This window comes from Budorcas taxicolor, chromosome 18 (assembly GCF_023091745.1).
Source record: "Budorcas taxicolor isolate Tak-1 chromosome 18, Takin1.1, whole genome shotgun sequence".
Lineage (NCBI taxonomy): Eukaryota > Metazoa > Chordata > Mammalia > Artiodactyla > Bovidae > Budorcas > Budorcas taxicolor.
The window spans coordinates 36,300,059-36,324,234 of NC_068927.1; the positions used below are offsets into that span (position 1 = coordinate 36,300,059).

General features: G+C 47.3%; 2 protein-coding genes across 4 annotated transcripts in view; one reads left to right on the forward strand and one right to left on the reverse strand.

The window, feature by feature from the left end:
- The window catches only part of PHAF1 (phagosome assembly factor 1), a 31,110-nt gene extending 10,165 nt beyond the window's left edge, over positions 1 to 20,945 (forward strand). For all 3 annotated transcript variants that reach the window (XM_052655843.1, XM_052655844.1, XM_052655841.1), the window contains 14 exons: positions 2,085 to 2,168; positions 7,716 to 7,759; positions 9,314 to 9,393; positions 9,677 to 9,771; positions 10,550 to 10,647; positions 10,739 to 10,851; positions 16,296 to 16,429; positions 16,824 to 16,907; positions 17,452 to 17,534; positions 17,909 to 17,952; positions 18,330 to 18,373; positions 18,526 to 18,584; positions 19,128 to 19,200; positions 19,817 to 20,945. In XM_052655843.1, coding sequence (XP_052511803.1) covers positions 2,085 to 2,168; positions 7,716 to 7,759; positions 9,314 to 9,393; positions 9,677 to 9,771; positions 10,550 to 10,647; positions 10,739 to 10,851; positions 16,296 to 16,429; positions 16,824 to 16,907; positions 17,452 to 17,534; positions 17,909 to 17,952; positions 18,330 to 18,373; positions 18,526 to 18,584; positions 19,128 to 19,200; positions 19,817 to 19,903 — 1,122 coding nt within the window. In that variant the 3' untranslated portion in view covers positions 19,904 to 20,945. The remainder of the gene's footprint in view (positions 1 to 2,084; positions 2,169 to 7,715; positions 7,760 to 9,313; positions 9,394 to 9,676; positions 9,772 to 10,549; positions 10,648 to 10,738; positions 10,852 to 16,295; positions 16,430 to 16,823; positions 16,908 to 17,451; positions 17,535 to 17,908; positions 17,953 to 18,329; positions 18,374 to 18,525; positions 18,585 to 19,127; positions 19,201 to 19,816) is intronic.
- Positions 20,888 to 23,835, reverse strand: B3GNT9 (UDP-GlcNAc:betaGal beta-1,3-N-acetylglucosaminyltransferase 9). Its single transcript, XM_052655845.1, has 2 exons — positions 23,713 to 23,835; positions 20,888 to 23,379 (listed from the first exon to the last, which is right to left on the reverse strand). The coding sequence occupies exon 2, from the start codon at positions 23,351 to 23,353 to the stop codon at positions 22,148 to 22,150; it is 1,206 nt and encodes a 401-aa protein (XP_052511805.1). The 5' UTR covers positions 23,354 to 23,379; positions 23,713 to 23,835; the 3' UTR covers positions 20,888 to 22,147.
- Between the last annotated feature and the right edge of the window lie 341 nt (positions 23,836 to 24,176).

Sequence of the window (24,176 nt, forward strand, 5' to 3'; positions counted from 1 at the left end):
GGTACAAATAGTTGTTCTGGCATTAATTAAGCTAATTTCCCCTAATGTCTTCTAAGCAGCTGGAACAACAGGGTTTTAAATCCAGACCTTGGTTCATATCCATGCTTTCCCCATTTCTTGGTTGTACAGCTGTGGCAAGTTAATAACCAGTCTGGTTCTCCAGATGGTTTCCTTATAACAGAATAATCTTTTTATGAGGATCAAGAGGAAATGGCCTCTCAAAGCTCTGATATGATGCTTCTTAAATGTGGATCCTTTCCTTGTTGCCCTCCTTCCCTTCTTTTCCCATTTGTCTCTTTGCTTCATCATTTGACCCCATTAAACATTTCAGAAATTTCTTGTTTCCAGCAGATCACAGCTTGAAATTAAATGTGCATGTCAAGTAGATCCCACCTGAGAGGGAAGAGATGTTACCAAGTAACAGAGACAGCTTTATTGAACTGGAAGGACCTCCTTAAACACCACATAGCACATGTGATTTTGGTTCTGGAGATATAAAGTACTAATAAAACATTGATTGTGAGGATGATTTGGTTGCTTTTGAATACTGCTTAGTTATGTCCTAAATTGTAGCAATGCCAAGGGAAAAACGATCAGATCTTGGAAGTGTGTTAAGAAATTCAGATACTCCGAGCAAAGGTCTTTAAAGATTCTGAAATGTTGCTTCATCCTGTTTACCTCCATGGAGTAAATAGAGGGAGAAATAAGAAATATTCTCCCTCAGAAATAGAGGGAGAATAAGTGACCTAAGGTGAGGTTCATTATTCCATCATCTTACTTGAGTCTTGTTGGCTTTAGAAAAACATTCATACAGACCTACTGGAAAATTACAACATTCTTTCTTCTGATGTTTGCCAGGCATGATGGAGCCACCTGGGCCTACTATCTTGTGAAGATTAGTGAGGTGGAGGGGAGTGGACAGTATGAACTAATCTCAGAAAGCTCTTTCTAGAGAATTTTTCCAGTGAGGCCTACACCAGCAGGGGCACCTGGCCTTCTAGCCTATATCTCTACCACCTTCAATCACTGAGCCTACCTTAAGAAGCTCTATAAAGAGAGAAACTTCTCTAAATCTTTTTGGCAGCTATGTGCCAGTTTTAAGAAAGGAAAGGGTTTTGAATGGTGGTGTTTTTCTTCTACTGCTGGTCAGCGTGGTTCAGGGCAATGGAGAGTCTTCAGACTTTGAATTGATTGCTTTGCAGCGGAAGCAGGCAGGTGGGACAGACTCCAGGAAAGAGTATTATATGCTGAGTGATGTGCTTGGTGCTTTCTGGTCTACTGTCTGTCCTCATGACAACCCTGGAGGGGTAGGGATGACAGTATTCCCATGAAAAAACAGAGAAGTTTAGAGAAACACTTAAGGTCACCAGCTCACCAAGTCTCAGGGCCAGCTCTGTCCATTGCTCTGCTGCTGCTCCCCTCCCCCCAGAACTCATAAGGGGCAAATATAGAAATGACTCCTTAGATCTCAGATTGGGTTTTACAGAAAGAGGCACATGTGACATGGGATGGTGTGTGTCGGCAGCGGTGGGGAGTGAGAGTGTCATCTCATACATAATCAGATCACAAGGCACTTCTTTGTCCAAGAATATGACGCAAAAGAGTCAAAGAATAAAATGTGTTTCCTTTGAGTGGTACAAACAGCCTGGGAGTGAAGGGACATAAGTTCAGCTAACATGCACTGACCATTACTTGCTGAATTTGGATCCTCATGAGGCCTTTTATAAGGCTTGTATTTCTCATCAATTACTGTGTAGCTTTGACAGCAGTAAATAAACTCATGCTACAAATATGGACCCTGGACCTGTGAAAGAAAATGGCCTATATGCCCACATAAGTTTGACTTTTCTCCCAGGTAATAACTCAAAGCCTGGAAAAGAGGCTGTTTTCAACCAATATTATGAAGCAACAGTTGCAGACTGGACATGGAGGACACTGAATTCACAAACCAACCTGTCAGCTATCTACACTTAGATACTCCCTGTGCAATGCATTTATGTTGTAAGGTTTCAAATTCAGCTGGTGCTGATGAGTATACTTAGTTGTTCAGAGTGTGTATTTATTTATTATTTTGTTTTTTGTAGTCTCCTCTAAGCCATGACCTCATCCTTAACCTGACTCAGGACGGGATCAAACTACTGTTTGATGCTTTCAATCAGAGACTTAAGGTAACTATAAATGACAACTGAAGTTTCATGTCAGGGTGATTAATGTGTGCAGTTGTGGAATGTTTCTGAAACTCCTGAGTGGGAGTAGGCTTGTGGTTCAGAGACAGCCACAATATATGAGACTGAAGCTGTGCTTGTCCTCCTAAGAGAGAAGCTGGGGGTAGATTGGGATGGTTGGAAAGAGACTGGGAGGGACTTTAGTTCTGGGCTCCAGAGGTGAAGGGGAAAGAGTGTTGAAGATATGGAGAACATGCTGTAGGGAGCAGGCTTTTCTGTGTTGAATAAAAAAATGAGAGGAGGTAAATATTTGTCATAGATTATCCTGAGTCTTTAAAATGGGGCCTAACTGCAGAATAGAACGGAAAGACTTTAGTCAGAGTTTTGTATCTTATTGTTTTACTTCATTCTTGGGTCAAACAATAAGACTTGGAAGATGAAAAATGGAACCATTCTTCCTAAAATACTGAGGGCTTGGATTTTAACGCCACCAGCACTGAGTTGATTCTTAAATACCTTTAAAGAAATCTAAATAAACAATTTGCTGGTATGTCTTAATTGGCATTCAAGTACAGTTTACTAGCACCTGTTTCAGACCAGGATGTTTTTAATGCACTATTTACAAATGCCTGGACATGATAGGTTAGTCATGTGACAGCCGACTCATGCCTGAGTCACAAGGTTGAATGTGGCTTGGGGCAGTGGCATGTCAGAGCTGTCGTCCTGGTTAGCTTATGGAGCTGCCTTTCCAGAAGGCTTGGGTACTTCCTACTTCTCACCATCCCATCTCAAGTGAGCTGTTGAGTTCAGAGAGTACCTGGAAAAATAACCTGTATATGGAATAAGAATTCTTCATTTATGCTGCCTTTTCAAAAAGGAGAGTTTGATGTGAACACTCTTATCCCCACAGCACCCTTGCCTCTGTTTATAGGCTCAGTCAACCTGGCCTACTGACCAGAAGCCCCACACTGAGAAAGGGTAGAAGCTGGTCTTCAATGTGGCTTCATCACAGATCAGGGGAAATTAATCTGGAAACACCTTTACAAAGAACCATTTGTCTTTAACTTGGTAAATCCACTGTAGGAAACTTAACCCAAAAAGATTAATGGGGAGGGTAATATTGCCAGGTATTTATAGCAGAGCTTTTCATAGTAATGAAGCGCCAGAAGTAATCTAAATGGGCTTAAATCAAATCCCTTATGATTATTACAGTAGAAGTGAGAAATAGATTTAAGGGACTAGATCTGATAGATAGAGTGCCTGATGAACTATGGACAGAGGTTCATGACATTGTACAGGAGACAGGGATCAAGACCATCTCCATGGAAAAGAAATGCAAAAAAGCAAAATGGCTGTCTGAGGAGGCCTTACAAATAGCTGTGAAAAGAAGAGAAGCAAAAAGCAAAGGAGAAAAGGAAAGATAGAAGCATCTGAATGCAGCGTTCCAAAGAATAGCAAGAAGAGATAAGAAAGCCTTCCTCAGCGATCAGTTCCAAGAAATAGAGGAAAACAACAGAATGGGAAAGACTAGAGATCTCTTCAAAATAATTAGAGATACCAAGGGAACATTTCATACAAAGATGGGCTCGATAAATGACAGAAATGATATGGACCTAACAGAAGTGGAAGATATCAAGAGGTGGCAAGAATACATAGAAGAACTGTACAAAAAAGAGCTTCACGACCCAGATAATCACGGTGGTGTGATCACTCACCTAGAGCCAGACATCCTGGAATGTGAAATCAAGTGAGCCTTAGGAAGCATCACTATGAACAAAGCTAGTGGAGGTGATGGAATTCCAGTTAAGCTATTTCAAATCCTGGAAGATGATGCTGTGAAAGTGCTGCACTCAATATGCCAGCAACTTCGGAAAACTCAGCAGTGGCCACAGGACTGGAAAAGGTCAGTTTTCATTCCCATCCCAAAGAAAGGCAATGCCAAAGAATGTTCAAACGACCGCACAATTGCACTCATCTCACACGCTAGTAAAGTAATGCTCAAAATTCTCCAAGCCGGGCTTCAGCAATACGTGAACCATGAACTTCCCGATGTTCAAGCTGGTTTTAGAAAAGGCAGAGGAACCAGAGATCAAATTGCCAACATCCTCTGGATCATGGAAAAAGCAAGAGAGTTCCAGAAAAACATCTATTTCTACTTTATTGACTATGCCAAAGCCTTTGACTGTGTGGATCACAATAAACTGGAAAATTCTGAAAGCGATGAGAATACCAGACCACCTGACCTGCCTCTTGAAAAACCTATATGCAGGTCAGGAAGCAACAGTTAGAACTGGACATGGAACAGACTGGTTCCAAGTAGGAAAAGGAGTACGTCGAGGCTGTATATTGTCACCCTGCTTATTTAACTTATATGCAGAGTACATCATGAGAAACGCTGCGACAGAAGAAACACAAGCTGGAATCAAGATTGCTGGGAGAAATATCAATAACCTCAGATATGCCGATGACATCACCCTTATGGCAGAAAGTGAAGAGGAGCCAAAGAGCCTCTTGATGGAAGTGAAAGAGGAGAGTGAAATGGTTGGCTTAAAGCTCAACATTTAGAAAACTAAGATCATGGCATCTGGTCCCATCACTTCATGAGAAGTAGATGGGGAAACAGTGGAAGCAGTGTCAGACTTTATATTTTGGGGCTCCAAAATCACTGCAGATGGTGATTGCAGCCATGAATAAAAGACGCTTACTCCTTGGAAGGAAAGTTATGACCAACCTAGATAGCATATTCAAAAGCAGACATTACTTTGCCAACAAAGGTCCATCTAGTCAAGGCTATGGTTTTTCCAGTGGTCATGTATGGATGTGAGAGTTAGACTGTGAAGAAAGCTGAGCGCCGAAGAATTGATGCTTTTGAACTGTAGTATTGGAGAAGACTCTTGAGAGTCCCTTGGAATGCAACCAGTCCATTCTAAAGGAGACCAGTCCTGGGTGTTCATTGGAAGGACTGATGCTAAAGCTGAAACTCCAGTAGTTTGGCCACCTCATGTGAAGAGTTGACTCATTGGAAAAGACTCTGATGCTGGGAGGGATTGGGGGCAGGAGGAGAAGGGGATGACAGAGGATGAGATGGCTGGACGGCATCACCGACTCAATGGACATGAGTCTGAGTGAACTCCGGGAGTTGGTGATGGACAGGGAGGCCTGGCGTGCTGCGATTCATGGGGTCGCAGAGTAGGACATGACTGAGTGACTGAACTGAACTGAATCTAAATGGGCAACAGTGGAGGGTAGATAGGCAGCCTATGGCAGAATTTCAGCATGGTGAGGAAAATATGTTTAGTGAGCACTTAGTACCTGTTAGTCACGTGGCTGAGTGCTTCCCATGCATTTCCTAGTTTAATCCTAACAAACCTGTGAGTGGTATGGCTTACTAGTGAGACAACAGAGGGACAGAAGATAAGCAGTCTACCTGACAGCAGGCTTTTAACTCTGTATTACCAGAGCATAGTGACTGGCTGCTGGGAATAAAAATGGCTTAGGTTCTGTTGATGAATGTGGGAAATAAATGGGATAAAAGTGTGTGAGCATACTGTGCAGAAATGCGAGGAATTAAAAGTATCCTTGAGTGGGAAAAGAGATAGGGTAGAACCATTTCTCTGCCTTCTGTGAGTCCCTGTGAAGGGAGGGCTGGGGCCCTGCCTGAGAGTATGGAATCTGAGGAAGCAATCCCTCAGGTACTGTTGATGGGCACCAAGTCTGACCTGACCAGTCTGCCTGCCCCACCATATAAGGGCTTCAGTGAGAGAGCCCTGTGGAATGAATCTTCACAAGTCACAATCTGTACAGCCACCTGTCTTTTCCTTTCCTATCTTGTCTGCTGCCATAACTTCTCCTCTGGAGAAATCAAGGTATATTTCCAGCCTAGAGGTAGAAAACCATGGCTTTCAGATTTCCCCAGCTATCTGTCCCTATGGTTCAGCAAGCATCTGTGGGCGAAAATCTGCCTGTTGATTCTGGCAAGGGACCCAGAGTGCTAACCATCTTGGAGTCCTTCATGTCACAAGTGCCATAGTGTCACAGGAAGAATATTCTAGAGGCCCACAGGCTGAGTGATGGGCAGCCCTTGGGGGACCATTGGTCAGCCATAGTGGTAGCAATCAGAGGGGCAGAGTGCTACTCCTGCTGCACGAGCAGAGGTTCTGGCTGAGGGTCGAGGCCTCTGGCAGCCTGGGATCCTGGCCTCAGTAAAATGGCATACCCGTTTAGCATAATATACTGCCATGCCCCAGTTTTCTGAAGATATTGTCATGAATCACAACTGTTCCTCTGCCCTTGCATGACCTCCCTCAGCACCTCTTTTCATGTTTTTGAGCTTCATATTACCCTTAGCTAGCTCCATCCCAGGCAGACTCCCTGACATGTGTTGTGTACCCTTCTATGCAAACTAATGAGCCAGACCTCAAAGAGCCTAACCAGTGAATGGCATATACTGGTAGCATAGGAAAGGGTAGATGGAAATGCTCCAACAGCCCAGCAGAGGCAGTGATTCTTAGCAGCATGTAGAATCGGAATAGCTGCACCTTATAGTTAAGAAGAGCCCAGCTTGTAGTTTTCCAAGTTAGGAACAGGTCTGACCACAAGTGAACTGCCTGTTATATCTCTGTTCCTGTGACAGTGCCAGGCGCCCCGTCACCCAGTGCCCACAGTCCTTCCCAGAATGAAGCCCTGGTTGTCAGGGCAAACAGAGTGAACCAGCTCTGCTTGTGCTTCTGCAGTGGGAGCCAAATCTCCCAGCTGGGGAAAGCAGATGGTTCGCCTGTCTTCAGTCAGCTATGCTACTGGCTAGACGTCTAGCCTTTGATGCCATGGACATCAAAGACTTCAGATGCGGATTACTTGGCATCACTAGTGGCTGGATGTTCAATGCCTTTTCCTTTGTCTCCTCCCTGAGTTCTTGGCATTTCATCAGCTGAACCCCTAGAAACTTCACAAGGGTCCTGAGGTTCTCCAGGTTGGACCAGATGCTCTTCATTAGGGATATAACAATATTGTCACACTGGACCTAGGCTAATAAAATGACTTGTTTTCTAATAAGATAGACTACCCCCGCTCCGTCTTCTTTTTGGTAAACCACAATATTTTGAAACTGTTTTTGAAAATGACTTGATTTGGGTTTTTATAATGCAACAAAGTATAGCATGAAAGAAAAGGAGCTCAGTATTCCCCTTACAGGTTACAACCTGCACAAGCTGCTTGCATTTGTTTTTGTGGAGGGTTTCACTGTCCTGTCTCATGGTATGTGCAGTCTTATGTATGACCCAGCTGTAGACTAGATACAGAAACTTGACCCAGAGTATCCACGGACATCTGTTGAACCATCCTCTAGAGAGAGGGAGAAGATGAGTTTATGCCATGTGTGGTATCGGTTTTTCTTCCAGATTTAAAAATAAAAACAGACAAAATGTGTAGTGCTTCAGGAGAATTTCAGCTAGTGATTTTTTTTTCCTCACTGCTCTATAAATGTCTTTTCTAATTAACCTTTTTCAACTTTAGAGCTCTAATAGATCTTAAACATTTGCTTTTTGTTTTTAGGTGATTGAAGTATATGACTTGACTAAAGTAAAGTTAAAATATTGGTAAGTTTTCTCCTGGTTTGTGTCCTAGGCTTGGCACACCTGGGCTTATTTTATGTTTTCATGACCAGGAAAGGTGGGACCAACCAAATATAGCTGACTCTGAGGCCTATGCTAAAGAGAATGCCCAGTATTTGTTGGGGGTGGGGGGCGAGGTTGGGGGGCAAAATCTGCTTTTTAGAATGAAAATGAGAATAGCCTGTATGGTGCACAAATATTTCAGCTCCCATATGGTAAGTTGTTGTGCTGGCATCTAGAATATTCTGTTCAGTACGCTTCCTTAACAAGCTTCCCTTTTGAGAATATCAAAGGGATCAGTTCCTGGGTTGTTTCAAGCAATATCTGCCGATAGAGAAGTGGATAAACACTGACCCCTGCAAATTCTGGTTATCTCTTAGTCTTATTGGGGCCTTCCGTACCTCAAGGTCTGGCTTCTCTTTACCTTCTTAAGAATCACTGGTGGGTAAGCGAGGGGTCGAGAGTCAGGCTGCCCTGGGTTTGAGTTATGACTTCTTCATTTTATTACTCTGCGAAATTGGGCAAGTCACTTAACCTCTTTGAGCTTGTTTTTTCTTCAGAGAAGTGAAAGCATAAATCTGGCTGCTGAGTTAGGAAAACTACATGAAATAATGCTGATAAAGCATATAGCACAGTGCCTGGTTAAAAACAGAGGTGCTCTAGATGCTAACTGTTATATACAGACTAGATAAACAGCAAGGTCCTACTGTATAATGGGAACCTATTTTCAATATCCTGTAATAAATCATAATGGAAAGAATGTGAAAAAGAACATATATATATATATAAATATAATTGAATCACTGTGCTGTATAGCAGAAATTAACACAATATTATAAAACTATACTTAATAACATTTTTAAAATGCAGAGGTATTCCATAAGTGATGCTTATTTTTTAAAAAATATTCTTAACTTTTAAGCATTCTCCTTAAAGTTAGAAATGACTTATCTTCGTGCTCATCATCTGAAATCACATGCTCCTCTTTGCTCCCAAGCCCACTCCCTCTCAGGTATTTTTCCTTTACTTGGGATCATTCCTCCCCATCCACTTACCCATTCACCCAGTTGATGAGTGCTGGTTCTTCTGCTTGTTAGGAAAACAAGCTGCCTTGCTTGGCTGTATCCTACATTTAAAATGTTCATCCCCTTTTTAAGAAAGTTCCTTTTCAGGACAAACTACTCATAGGCATTCTGAGAAAACACATTAACAATGTCTATTTCTATGACTCTTCCTTATCCAAGTCGAAATGCCATGGGGCTGAGGCTGGATCTACTTCCTTCTGAACTGGGCCTGGTCACCATAGATGTCTTGGGAGGTCCTAGAGGGCTAATCCTCTGTATCAGCCTCAGGAGAATTGACTATTTCTGACCTCATTAATTGTCTCTTATTTAAAAGTTCTATAGTTAAACCTTCATTTTTATATAATTATAGCCTCAACCCCCATGGATTTTAAGAGTAACTCTTCCAGCCACCATCTCTAATGACCTGTGAGTGCATCCTACAAGCCTGGTATTAAAAAGCGTCTTTGTTTTTCAGTGGCGTGCATTTCAATTCTCAAGCCATAGCTCCCACCATCGAGCAGATTGACCAGTCTTTTGGTGCAACCCATCCTGGAGGTAAGCCCAGTCCGTCTGATGCCTCTGGTCATCGTAGCAGCCAATAGTAATAAATCTGGCAAGTGGTGCCATGCCAACCCCAACCTCAAAGCTCCTATCGGATTTGGGGGCCGGCACTTGGGTGTGAAGGAAGGCTCTCCCCCATGGTTTTCAGCCTAGTAAGTCGTTTCAGAAATGAGACACAATGAAAGTGTTGCCAGTCATTACTCCCTGTCAGGCTGGTTTGTGTTCACAGCTTTGGATGCCATTCAACCTTGTCATTTTCTTCTCCCCCCTCCCACAGTGTACAACTCTGCTGAGCAGCTCTTCCACCTCAACTTCAGAGGATTGTCTTTCTCTTTTCAGCTAGATTCCTGGACCGAGGCTCCCAAGTATGAGGTTAGCCTTTTTCTTTCCCTGATATTTATTGCCCAGTGCCCGGGTGACAGGGGGCAGAAGACAGTACCATTGGAGGAGGCTGGATAGGTACCCTTCCTTTGGTTTCCTTAATCTCTGAGGTCTTCAGAGGCCCCTTAGGGGTACAGTGGGTGAAGCTGACAGAACAAAGCCCAGGCTGGCATTCCCAGGAGGAGGGCGCTTCCAACTGAAGTGAGGTCGAGCTTGCTCTTCAGAGGGAAATCCATGTCGTGTGCTCTAAAACTCCAAATCACCACAGTTTTTCTCAATGGCCTAGAATTTGAGAAAATTCATCCTTTGACAATGGCATCCTTAGTGTTATGAAATTGACAGTTTTTTGTAAGTTTTACATTTTATTAAAGAAGGCATTTCTACATTTTCTCCCTGATGAAGGAAAGGAAAACTAAGTAAAATTAAAGATGAACTTGCATGGTTGAGTGAATTTATTGACCTGGACACAGATCAGACTGTGCTTTGACCTGGCCAGTTCTTTTTTTTTTATTTTAATACCTTGATAAATAAAGCGAGCAAATTTCAAAGTTTCTCAGAAACCATTCCACACTGCAGATAACAATACCTAGTGAGAAAATGGATACAGAAAATGCGTACCAAATAAGGCAGTACCAGTGTCTGAAACTGAGATATTCCTCTTCTAAATTCCCTACTTTTGTGACCTGGCCAGTTCTCGAAGACCATGAGTATTGGGAAAATGCCAGGGCTGCAGTGTGCTTTTAGTAAAACATTTATCCTGTGTTTGCAGCCCAATTTTGCCCATGGTCTGGCTTCTCTTCAGATACCCCACGGAGCAACTGTGAAACGAATGTATATCTACAGTGGGAACAGCCTACAGGATACCAAGTACGTGTAGGGGAGCACAGGCTTCACGCTAAGGGCATGGGTTCCCTGGGAGGGAGGACAAAGTCTCTGCTCACTCTGTGCCTCCCCCCAGGGCACCCGTGATGCCCCTGAGCTGTTTCCTGGGCAACGTGTATGCTGAGAGTGTGGATGTTCTCCGGGATGGAACTGGACCCTCAGGTTTACGACTCCGCCTCCTTGCTGCAGGTCAGTTCCTGGCTTTGGGGTTGGGGGGGTTCTCCATTATAGCCTTGTTGAGATGGTCTAAAATCCCATGTCCTTAGGGATAGCTGGTAGAAGACAAATGGTGCTGACGTTTATGGTTAGAAGTTTTCATTTGTTTGTGAAGGAATAAGACATAGTTTTATTTTGAGCAGCTCTTAAAAATGACAGTAAAACTGCTTCCCTTAACATGTACATCAGCCTCTGTGTACTTAGTTTTGCGGTGGTGCCCGGGTCCTAGAGGTGTATCTTACAGGCTCAGTGTTGCGTGTTCTCTCATTTTTCACCCTTTCTGCTCATTTCACAGAGTAGACTGTCAAGAGGGACTTGTTGAATTGTGATTTGGCCATACCCTGCTCAGTTTTGCTGATTGCAAACAAAAAGAATTGCTGCCTTCAGTAGCCAGTCTCTCTAGGATCCACACCTCATCCTGTGATTTTCTTGTGTGGACAGTCTCAGCTCCTTCGAACTTTGGATTATGCTTAGGGGTACAGAGATCATCCAGTGTGGAGTTTGCCTCCGTGAAGATGACCTGGGGACTGTGAGCTCCATGAAGGGCCTATGCCTTCATGGAGCTCATAGTCTAGTCAGCCTTTGTTTGTAAGCTGGGGTCTTCCCTCAGTCTCTGGGGTATCAGTTCTCAACTGCTAAGAATCTGGCAAATAAATTGTAAACTCAGTCCCCTGAACAATTAGACAGTTCAAAGACTCCAGGTTAGAAATTTCTTAAAATGTGGTTTTCTAGCCATGGCAGAACCCAGTTACTTAAAGGAGCATTGTGCTGTGCTGTAGCTTTTGAAAGAATTGAGATGTGGCATTTCAAAAAAGAAATTGAGGTCGTCTCAGGAGGATTGCTGCTTGAAGCAGTGGGGTAATCAAGGGTGGTGTAAGTACACCAGGTGACAGCAAGAGGAGCCTGTTGAGAGTAGGGGGTCTCAGCCAGTTCTGACCACCACCCTGACAGGACAGTCCCAGCAGTCACATCACACTGCCTACAAGGTCAGTGGGGGAAACACCTTAAGTCAAGACCTCACTGAGTTATTATCCCACTCAGTACTCACTGAGAGTTCCTGTGGAGTGACTACAGTGATGCCATTCAACTGTCTTTATCCCCACAGTAATGATTCCCTCAACTCAAGGGAATCAGAAACTAAAATAGTCTCTTTGAGAAACTAAGGGTACTTTTACTTGAGGAGACTTCAAATAGGGTGAGACAAGAGAGGAGACTCACCTGTGAAGGGTGCCTCCCAAACAGCCCTGTGTGGACATTCACAAGGATCTGGTACTTGCAGACTTTGGGCACACAGTCTAGCTTGACAGGACTTTCAGTGGTTTCCATAGGTCACCCAGGCTTATCAGGATTTATCAGTTTAGTTCAGTTCAGTCGCTGAGTCGTGTCCGACTCTTTGCGACCCCATGAACCACAGCACACCAGGCCTCCCTGTCTATCACCAACTCCCAGAGTTCACCCAAACCCATGTCCATTGAGTCGGTGATGCCATCCAACCATCTCATCCTCTGTCGTCCCCTTCTCCTCCTGCCCTCAATCCCTCCCAGCATCAGGGTCTTTTCAAATGAGTCAGCTCTTCGCATCAGGTGGCCAAAGTATTGGAGTTTCAGCTTCAGCATCTGTCCTTCCAATGAATATTCAGGACTGATTTCCTTTAGGATGGACTGGTTGGATCTCCTTGCAGTCCAAGGGACTCTCAAGAGTCTTCTCCAACACCACAGTTCAAAAGCATCAATTCTTCGGCGCTCAGCTTTCTTCACAGTCCAACTCTCACATCCATTCATGACCATTGGAAAAACCATAGCCTTGACTAGACGGACCTTTGTTGGCAAAGTAATGTCTCTGCTTTTGAATATGCTATCTAGGTTGGTCATAACTTTCCTTCCAAGGAGTAAGCGTCTTTTAATTTCATGGTTGCAGTCACCATCTGCAGTGATTTTGGAGCCCAGAAAAATAAAGTCTGACACTGCTTCCACTGTTTCCCCATCTATTTGCCATGAAGTGATTGCACCAGATACCATGATCTTCGTTTTTTGAATGTTGAGCTTTAAGCCAACTTTTTCACTGTCTTTCACTTTCATCAAGAGGCTCTTTAGTTCTTCTTCACTTTCTGCCATAAGGGTGGTGTCATCTGCATATCTGAGGTTATTGATATTTCTCCTGGCAATCTTGATTCCAGCTTGTGCTTCTTCCATTGCGGCATTTCTCATGATGTACTCTGCATATAAGTTAAATAAGCAGGGTGACAGCATACAGCCTTGACGTACTCCTTTTCCTATTTGGAACCAGTCTGTTGTTCCATGTCCAGTTCTAACTGTTGCTTCCCGACCTGCATACAGGTTTCTCAAGAGGCAGGTCAGGTGATCTGGTATTCCCATCACTTTCAGAATTTTCCACAGTTTATTATGATCCACAGAGTCAAAGGCTTTGGCATAGTCAATAAAGCAGAAACATGTTTTTCTGGAACTCTTGCTTTTTTGATGATCCAGCGGATGTTGGCAATTTGATCTCTGGTTCCTCTGCCTTTTGTAAAACCAGCTTGAACATCGGGAAGTTCATGGTTCACGTATTGCTGAAGCCTGGCTTGGAGAATTTTGAGCATTACTTTACTAGTGTGTGAGATGAGTGCAATTGTGTGGTCGTTTGAGCATTCTTTGGCATTGCCTTTCTTTGGGATGGGAATGAAAACTGACCTTTTCCAGTCCTGTGGCCACTGCTGAGTTTTCCAAAGTTGCTGGCATATTGAGTGCAGCACTTTCACAGCATCATCTTGAAGTAACTCAACTAGAATTCCCTTCCCTGGTGGCTCAGATGGTAAAGCATCTGCCCGCAATGCAGGAGACCCGGGTTCAATCCCTGGGTTGGGAAGATCTCCCGGAGAAGGAAATGGCAACCCACTCCAGTACTCTTGCCTGGAGAATTCCATGGACGGAGGAGCCTGGTCGGCTACAGTCCATGGGGTCGCAAAGAGTCAGACACGACTGAGCGACTTCACTCACTCACTCACGCAACTGGAATTCAGTCACCTCCACTAGCTTTGTTCGTGGTGATGCTTCCTAGGGCTCACTTGATTTCACATTCCAGGATGTCTGGCTCTAGGTGAGTGATCACACCATCGTGATTATCTGGGTCGTGAAGCTCTTTTTTGTACAGTTCTTCTGTGTATTTTTGCCACCTCTTCTTAATATCTTCTGCTTCTGTTCGGTCCATACCATTTCTGTCCTTTATCGAGCCCATCTTTACATGAAATGTTCCCTTGTTATCTCTAATTTTCTTGAAGAGATCTCTAGTCTTTCCCATTCTGTTGTTTTCCTCTATTTCTTGGAACTGATCACTGAGGAAGGCTTTCTTATCTCTTCTTGCTATTCTTTGGAACTCTGCATTCAGATGCTTCTATCTTTCCTTTTCTCCTTTGCTTTTTGCTTCTCTTCTTTTCACAGCTATTTGTAAGGCCTCCTCAGACAGCCATTTTGCTTTTTTGCATTTCTTTTCCATGGGGATGGTCTTGATCACTGTCTCCTGTACAATGTCACGAACCTCCATTCATAGTTCATCAGGTACTCTGTCTGTCAGATCTAGTCCCTTAAATCTATTTCTCACCTCCACTGTATAATCATAAAGGATTTGATTTAGATCATACCTGAATGGTCTAGTGGTTTTCTCCACTTTCTTCAATTTCAGTCTGAATTTGGCAATAAGGAGTTCACGATCTGAGCCACAGTCAGCTCCTGGTCTTGTTTTTGCTGACTATATAGAGCTTCTCCATCTTTGGCTGCAAAGAATATTACCAGTCTGATTTCAGTGTTGACCATCTGGTGATGTCCATGTGTAGAGTCTTCTCTTGTGTTGTTGGAAGAGGGTGTTTGCTATGACCAGTGCATTCTCTTGGCAAAACTCTATTAGTCTTTGCCCTGCTTCATTCTGTACTCCAAGGCCAAATTTGCCTGTTATTCCAGGTGTTTCTTGACTTCCTACTTTTGCATTCCAGTCCCCTATAATGAAAAGGACATCTGTTTTGGGTGTTAGTTCTAGAGGGTCTTGTTGGTCTTCATAGAACCGTTCAGCTTCTTCGACATTACTGGTGGAGACATAGACTTGGATTACTGTGATATTGGATGGTTTGCCTTGGAAACGAACAGACATCATTCTGTCATTTTGGAGATTGCATCCAAGTACTGCATTTCAGACTCTTCTGTTGACCATGATGGCTACTCCATTTCTTCTAAGGGATTCCTGCCCACAGTAGTGGATACAACGGTCATCTGAATTAAATTCACCCATTGCAGTCCATCTTAGTTCACTGATTCCTAGAATGTTGACGTTAACTCTTGCCATCTCCTCTTTGCAGGATTTATACACAGAGGTTAATGTGAGCTATGCTTTTTTCCCCTGATTTACACACAGCTTTGTCTGTGTGTGTGAGGAGTGGGATTTGAAACAGCTTTTATTGTACAAGAAAAGAGCTTTATCAGCTGTAAAGCCCCTATGCAGAGTAAGGTGATAGTGGTGATTATCACGGTACCAGAAATTATTCCTCCTCAGATTCTTAGCTTCCTTTTATAATTTTGGGCAAAATACTCTGTCTTCCCATCCACAGAATGAGGGAAATTTTACTGTTGGTATGTTTGTTGCTATTCCACAACCACTTCTGTGTGTGTGTGTGTGTGTGTGTGTATTTAACTAGAATCATTTTTTAAATGTATTAGACAAAGTCAGAGTTTAAAGATTGTTCCCAAAGAAGAAACCTTTGGCAAATCAGGTTTTCCATTTTTACCCACTTTCCTGATTTGTCTCTTTCTGAGTGTTAGTGTTTGTAGAGTTAGGGAGTAAGTTAATGGGTGCTTAGCTCTTGGCTCTTTTATAGAGTGATGTTCCGGTCCAGTCTCAGGTTGGGGGTTACCATAGAGAAGTACTTGTTATCGTAAATCCTGTATCTTGTTGGGAACCAGAAAGTGGCAGGAGACAGTGGCACCCATTTGTATATTTCCATAGCACCTGTGCTGCTGTTTGTTGTACCACAGTTGTGTGATGGTCTGATTAGAATCTTTATACCGTGAGCTCCAACGTGGGCAGAGACTGCACCTGTTTTTCTCACTGTTGCTCCCTTAGCATCTAGCAGAGTGTCTGTCCTAGCCCAGGGTGTCAATGACTAAATATTTGGTGAGTCAGTGAGTGACATTTCCAGAGCTTCATGTTACTTTTGTGGGATTGAGTCTCTGGCATTATTTTCAGTAGACAGTCATCTCCTGTAGCATCTCAAGTCCTGGTGACCTGGTATTTCTGTTTACATGCAGTCTTGCCCCTCAGCCAAACCTGATAATGCAGCATGCCTCCACTGGCCTCTCTGAGGCTCCAGACCCTGGGCTGCAGGGTTCCAGGCCCTGACTGGGAACCTCACCACCTCTACTTGTTCTCTGCAGGTTGTGGACCTGGCCTGCTAGCAGATGCCAAGATGCGGGTATTTGAACGCTCAGTGTATTTTGGTGATTCCTGTCAAGATGTTCTTAGCATGCTTGGCTCTCCACACAAGGTCTTCTACAAGTCAGAAGATAAGGTAGAGGAAATGTGTTTATCAAGTGAATAGGTGATCTCGCTCTTTTTATTTAATCAACTTGAACTTAATAGTGAATAAATATAGACTGCTGTTTTCCCATCGAACCTGTTCTATTAAAGCTAATGGAAAAAAAGTAAAAAACTGATGGAGAAGTAAATTGAAAGCTGTCTTCTGACCCCTGTTGGTCAGATTGTCCTGCCTTTCCTTGGAGACCAGGGCCCAGGCTATAGTCAACAAAGCTGTCTCGGTTGTTCAGCACCAGCATCGGGGACTCTCACACTCTTGCTTACCCAACAGATGACTGTCATACAAGAAACACAACTTGTAGACTCATTTCATCCAAGAACTCTATTAATGGATTGGATTTTAATTCATTATTATTTTTCCCCAACAGATGAAGATTCATTCTCCTTCTCCTCATAAGCAAGTTCCATCCAAGTGCAATGACTACTTTTTTAACTACTTCACTCTTGGAGTGGTAAGCTGTGATTCCTTAGAGAAGTGTTCCATTTCCCTGGGGGTGTGCAGTGCGCTAGGCAGGCCTGTGTGTACACTTGCAGCTTTAACTGTGCTGGCGCATGGAAGCCATAAGGATCTGGCAGGTCCTGGCTTTCAGAACAACCAGGTTCTCTGAGCTCCTTGACAGTCAGGGGAGCCCTGAATCTTCTCATTAGCTTTTAAGGCAAAATCTGTGCTCAGTTACATTTTTAGTCTGGTGCTTTTTGTCAGGGAAGATCTCCCTGACCATGTTTGAGTTCCCCAGCGGTGGGAGCTGTAGCCCTCTGCCTGTGGGGCCTCCTGGTACAAGGTTTGGAATGAGGAGGCCTGGAGATGGTTGAGTGTGTGTCGTCATCCCATTGTGCTAGGCCTCAGCTGTCCCCTTGGTTGTTTTTTGGGTCAGAGCTGTTCCCCAAGGGCATCCCCATTGTGGAGCAGGTGTGTTCGAGTAGGACATGCCCTCGAAAACCCCCTGCCCGCCTCAGTAACTTTACCCACTTGAGCATCCTTGTTTTCTATCCCAGGACATTCTCTTTGATGCGAATACACACAAAGTGAAGAAGTTTGTCCTACATACCAATTACCCTGGACATTATAATTTTAATATGTGAGTATACCTGCACCTGCCCCTCCAGGAAAGAGCTTGGGCCTTGGATGTTTGCTAATTCATGAAAAGTAAACAATTTCGTGAGTGTTTTCTGTTCCTGGTGCAGTGTCCATTACCTTATATCTCTCCATTTATACCCATTTTACAAATAGAGAAATGGATTCAGAAAGCTTGGCCTCTTATCTGAGATGATAGGGTCTTCAGAGCCCCCCAGCTATGCCCTTTCTGGTTTGACTCTAGGCCCAAATCTGGCCTCTCCAGGGCTTTGAGCAGGTGTGCCCAATCCTGTTCTTCCTGGGATGCAGAGTTGAGATGTGGGGGTGGTCAGGTCTCCCAAGGGGCCCCACCTTTACTCGTCTCCCTTCTCTCTCTAGTTATCACCGCTGTGAGTTCAAGATCCCCCTAACCGTAAAGAGAGGTGAGTAGTCAGTGTTCTCAGGGTAAGGAAAGGGTTTTAGAGTCAGTCTCTCATGCTTCGAAGAGATGATGATCCTAGCAGAGAGGGTGGCAGTGGTTGGATGTGTGGGCTGTTTGCCCACCTGCTTCTCCTCAGAGCCTCAGCTCCTCTGGGTTGGGCTCTTGGTTCTGGGGGCCACATGGTTTTTGGTCTGTAGTCTCCTGGAAGCCCTTAAGGTCTTATCCTGTGCCTGTGGGATTGTTGGTTTCCAAACTTCAATCCCAGTGCATAGTGCGGCGAGGGCTGGGATCGCAGGCGGGCCGAGCCATCTGCCTGAGCAGATGTGGAACTGAGTCCAGGCCAGGCCAGCTACCAACCATGCTGTGTTCTCTTTCCAGAAAACACAGAGGGTCAGACAGAAACATGCACAACCTACAGCAAGGTGAGCACCTACTTTTCCCACCTGACACAGTCTGAAAATGAGGAGGGCACGAGCCTGCCAACAGTCCAGGTGCCTGTGTCCTTTGGGCCAGCCATTGGTCACAGTGGGGTCGGGTCCCTACTAATCCCCTGTCACCCTCATCCCTCTTGCAGTGGGACAACATCCAGGAGCTCCTAGGACACCCTGTGGAGAAGCCTGTGGTCCTGCACAGGTGAGTGATGGCCCCACCCAGCTCCTCACCGCCTAGAAGGACCGGGAACCCTAGCAGTGGGTATGGCTTAAAACCAGCAGGAATTTCTGATGTTGCCACACGCTTCCTGCCTCAGCCCTGTGAGTTACAACTCAGCTAACAGTTCTGCACATTTACTTGCAACCAGAGGGGCTGCCCCCTCTCCTTCCTACCTCCAGTTGCTCAGAGAGGGAGGCAGTTTGACTAGTTGTCCCCATCACACCTGCTACCTGCTTTAGTTCACAGCCCAGTACCTGGTTGCCCCGCTGTCTGAGGTGCCCTCTCCCGCCTGACTTTGTACACTCCAGTCCAATTGCATAATACCCTTCTCTGCCAGCTGGACTGCATAGGATTCGGTGCTTGAGTGAGATCAATCACTGTGCCTCGGACCTCGAGAGCCCGTGTGGGAAACACTCAGAGCCCTGAGGGACCACTGGCTAACAGCCCCTACCCCAGAGGGAACTGGATGCCCCAGCTGGCCTAGGTCTCTGTCTGCCCCTCTAATTCTGGCTTCCCTGGCCTCAGGTCCTCGTCCCCAAACAACACCAATCCTTTTGGCTCCACATTCTGCTTTGGTCTTCAGCGGATGATCTTTGAGGTAAGCCCTAGGGGTTGAGTGGCTGGTGATCATGGCAAGGACAGGCAAGTGATGGGGGAGAGAGATTGAGGAGAGCCTGAGGGCCCTGCTGGGCAGGCTCATCCAACAAGATGAGGGGAAATGGGGAGCCCACATTTATATTTGAAAACATGAGTACAATAGCAAAGGGAACTGCAGGGCAAGCGGGGCTCTGTCCAGGGGCATTGCAGGGGCCTCTTTAAATGCCATATGAATGAATGTGCAGTGGGGTGAGTGGCTCTTGAGGCTCCACTGGCTGGGAGAAGAATGGGCTGCCCCTGCTTTCCCATCTGGTTGTCATACCTTTAGCAGACCCCTAGCAGTTCCAGAAGGGCTGGACAGATAGGTATGGTGAAGTTTATGTGTCCCGAGGAACAGGTAGACACAGGGCAGAGGTGACCCTTAGCATGACCCTGGGGGTGTTGAGGGGTCAGTCCAGCCCCATGTGCAAGTGTGTTGCACACATAGGTGCTGCCTCAACTGCCTTCTCTTCCGTCACAGCCCAGGACTGATCCCACTGGGGGTTTTGTGGGAGTTTTGCTGTGCTTACATCCCTTCAACTCCTCCCCCTCAACTCACTGTCCTCTTCTTATGCCAGGTCATGCAGAACAACCACATCGCCTCGGTGACCCTTTATGGCCCCCCCAGACCTGGTGCCCACCTGAGAACCACAGAGCTCCCCTAGGAACGTCATGACCCTTGCCCCTCTGCCCAGTGGAACTGTGCATTGCCTCCTGTTCAGTGGGCCACCCCGTGGGTTTTCTTGGACATCTTGCCAGTGTGGAAGGGCTATTGTGGTATTTTGAGGTGGGGCTCGGGCTGGGCACTTCGCTATGGGGTGAGAGGCCCAGATATTCCTCAGTCCGTTCTCAGCCTGCTGGTGCCAACACGGGACACAGACTGCAAAGAGAAGCACAAACTCTGAGCCTTGATGAGCCAGGAGCTCTCAACTAACATGTAAGGAGACAGGGTTCTGTCTCCCTGTCCCACACACATTGGGAAAACTTGGGACTTTTCTGTGGCTGAGAATACAGGCACCCAGACAAGGACACGGTCCTGCCTTTGGCCCAACATTGCCACGGGACCTTTAAGGCAAGCAGGTAGCCTGTCCATAGTACTTGGTTGCGACTTTTGCACTACATCCACTTTAGTTACTTGATGAGCTGGCTGTGGCCAAGGTGGCCCACCTGCCCTTCCCTGTTTCTTTCTTGCACGCGCTCCCTGCCAGGCCCAGTAGGCACACCTAAGTGGTTAAAACACAACTTTCTACCATCAAGGTATGTGCCCAGGCCTGGCTCTGCCCATCTTGGAGCAAGCCTTCAAGGTCACCTGTTCCCCTGCTTTGCTCCAACGTTGCTGGTGGGGCTGCATGTTTCCATTCTGTTTGCCTCTTTTATTTAATGCCAAAGTTTTAGCCAAAGACATCTTCCTCCTTTTTTGTGTGTTTCAGCATTCTGTTCTGCACTGTGGGCTTGGCTCTCCTGCCCTGACTCTGGGCAGTGTCCCCTGGCCGGGCCCTTTCACACGGCTCAAGGCCTCTGGGGCTCGTGGAGGGCTGGGCTGCTCCCTCGTCATGGGACTTGCTAAGGAAAGAAGCATATGTGCTTTAAAAATATTAATCCTTTTGAAAAGAATTGAGAAGAGAAATGTATAATTTTATCCCATTTTTAATATTTTGGTCTAGCAACTTGTGATACATAGATGACAATTTTGTGAGGTTTTTCAAATGTGTGTACATATTTTTGTAAATATGACTCTTTTGTAATTAATTCATGTACAGCCTCATTCTGTATAGTTTAACAATGAATGTGCGGGGGACCAGCCCCGGGCTCTTGTGTGACGTTCCCATGACTTCGTGACTGATTAGTGTCTTCCCGTGTGGATGGTGGCCTGGCCAGAGACCCCCACACATCCCACTGTGGGGCAGCCAGGACTCTTCCCATCCTCCTAGAATGGGGGAATCTTCCTCATGCCCTATCCATACCCCTCCTCCAATAAAGACCTGTGCCCTCAGCAACAGCTACCCATGTGCTGATGCTGGGATGTTTGTACTAAACTAAGCCTGGAGGCATTGGTGTTTTTTTGTTGGTTTGTTTGTTTTTGAGAAAGGGGGTGGTTGAAGAAGATGGGGAATTTTACAGCTGAAATCATCTTAGAAGAGGTTCCTTGGTTTCTCTGAAGGGGGCAGCACAGACTCCAGTGGGAGACTGGTATAGTTGCATGGGTGTAGGTTCTCCAGTGGGTAGCTGGAGGTGGGGGGAGACTTCAGGTAGGACAGTGTGCCCAGTCTGTGTGCCTCCATCCCAGGTGTTCCACCTAGTCCAGGGCTTAGGAGGGGCTGGCCCCAGGAAAGAAGATCTAAAGACCTAGACAGGGCTAAGACCAATTTGCAAACTGGAGGGGCAGATAGGAAGCAAAACACCTACTTTCAGACTGAGTTGTGGCAGAATGGCTGCTGGTTCCATGAGGACTGAGGCCAGGCCCTTTACCCCTCGCTGTGGGGTCCAGCTTTGAGAAAGACCTGCATTTGTTGGCATCACTCTAGGGGTTCTGAACTAAGGAGCATGGTCAGACTTCATGAGCCTCTGCCGCCACCCCTCCCCCCATACATACACTCACACATCCCTGCTAGGAGGACCAAGCATATTCACCTGCTTGGCCAAGAGCCTGGTTCTTCACCACTTCAGCCCTGGCTATCTCAAAAGTGCCACCATTAGATTGGTTCCAGATCACGGCCCAGTAGAGAGGGTCAGCAGGAGCCAAGCTCAGTCTTCATTCCCTGGACCTTCTGAAGGCAGACACCTGGATACCCCTTTATGGGGAAGAACCACATACACAGCACTAACTCGCCTGGAAAACCTACCCTTCAAGCTACCTCCCACTTATATCCTGGGTCTGAATGAGGGGGGTTTAGAGCTGTGATAGGAGGCTAGGGGCCCCACTGGAAAGGGCCAGCAGGAACAGGCCATGGACGCGCACAGGCTTGCTTGTTCGGCCCATGCAGCAGGTGCCACATAAGCCAGATGTCAGCAGCTGAGAGCCCGTGCACTACAACCAGCTCGCGATAAAAGCAGGGGTCGAAGGTGTGGAGGTGCGGTGCGGCTGAAGGTCGAGGGATGCCAAAAGTGCGGAAAGCAGGATGAGGTTCAGGCGTGAGGCGCAGGCGCTGTAGACACATGCCCAGAAAGACGTCGTCGATGGGGAAAAGCTCAACCTGCGCGCAGGCACTGGCCAGGCGGCGCAGCGTGGCCCCCGAGAGCACGAAGCCGCCGCCACCTGCGTAGGCCGGGTAGGCTGGCAGGCCGTACACAGCCTCCGGGATGTAGTACTTGCTGGCCCGCACGCGGATTGGCCGCGCCTGCACGATCACGTCACCTGCAAGCAGGTCCTGCTCCGGGTCCCTCGGCGCCAGGAACTCCAGCAGGTTTCCCACGTGCACGAACACGTCGGCGTCGCCTTTAAAAACGAAGCGCACGTCGGGGCAGTAGGCGGAGGCCCAGGCCAGAAAGTGGATCTCCTTGAGCGTTAGGTTGAAGAAAGTGTCGTCGAAGGCCCAGAGCAGGATGTCCGCATACGCGCGGCTCTCGGCACGCAGCAGGGCGCTCCAGTGCGTTTGAGTGCCCGCTTCCGCCTCACCCCCGACTGTGCCTGTGCCCCTGGGTACGCCCAACAAGAACACCCGGCGCACTAGCGCCCCCTGCACGCGCCCCTCAGCACCCCACGTCTGGCGCACGGCCTGGCGCCGCTCGAAGTCCGCCGCCACCGACTTGACGGCGATGAGCAGGTCGGGTCCGCGGGGGAACGCGCCTTTTCCTTGGCACTTGTGCGGCTGATTAATGAGGAGAGGGAAGCGCCGCTGGTCCTTGGCGCGCAGATAGCGGCCGAAGTCAAACGGTCCCGTGGGTGTGGGCGGCTCCGGCGTATCCCCTTCGTAGGCCGGAGGGGCTGCACCCGTGTCCGGGGCCTGAAATACACGGAGCCCGGGCTTGGGCCCCGGCGCCACCCTCCCTTGTGCTCGCGGCGCGCTTGTCGTCGGGACCGCGCCTTCGTGCTGCGCGTAGAGCAGGAGGCCGAGGGTGGCGCCGAGGAGCAGCGTGAGCAACGCTTCTCGGCGTAGGCGCAGCCTCCGCCTCATGTCAGCCTGGCCGGCGCTCGCGCCCCCTGCGGAGAGAGTCAGGGGCTCGCGACGTGGAAGCCAACAGCCGGCGGGGGCTCCCGCCCCGCGCTCCCGGAGGGGAGGCCGCGGGAGGCCACAGGCCAGGGGTCTCCGGCTACTGGTCGTTCACCCCCCTCCGGGTCCTCCTATACTGGACCCTAACTCCCCCCACTGGGATGGACACCCTGAAAGGACAAGAGGTTCTTCCTCTTAGCCGTCTGCCACTCTTTCAGCTCCGGCCCAGGACGGTGCCCCAGAGCCGGGCCGAGAGTCGCGGAACCTCGGCCCCACCCCCTTCCCGCGCTGAGGCCGAATCCCTTCCACCCATCCCTACCCACCACGGCGGTCCTTGGGATCCTGACACACCTTCTGCCCTTGGGAGTGGCGCGGCCCCGGATGCCGGGGCCTCCGGGGCTCAGAGCAGGGTCCCAAGGGCGGCCATGGACGGGGCCTGGGCCAAATGCAGCGTTGGCAGGAAGGGGGGCCAGGGCCGCTGCCACGTGACCCTACAGCTGTGTGCGCCCGGACATCTGGAGCTGAGCTCCGCCCTGGCGCCGCGGGAAAGCTGTCTCCAAGTGGAGACTAATCTCTGAAAGGGATCCTCACGGTCAGTTCTTTCTCCGGAAGGCTCAAAGAGGTGAGTTCTGGTCTTCGTTCTGACTTAAACTCCCCAATTCTGCCTTTGCAGAGGACAGAAAGACACGCTATCCTTTTTGGTTAGTTTCCCCACCCTTGCCTCTCCAGAGCCGGAAGGGCCTAGGCTGGCAGGAGCCCCAGCGCAGGCGGGCTTGGCATCCTCCGG

Coding starts and splice junctions, on each gene's coding strand:
- B3GNT9 (XM_052655845.1), bottom strand. CDS start 23,353: ATGAGGCGGAGGCTGCGCCTACGCCGAGAAGCGTTGCTCACGCTGCTC.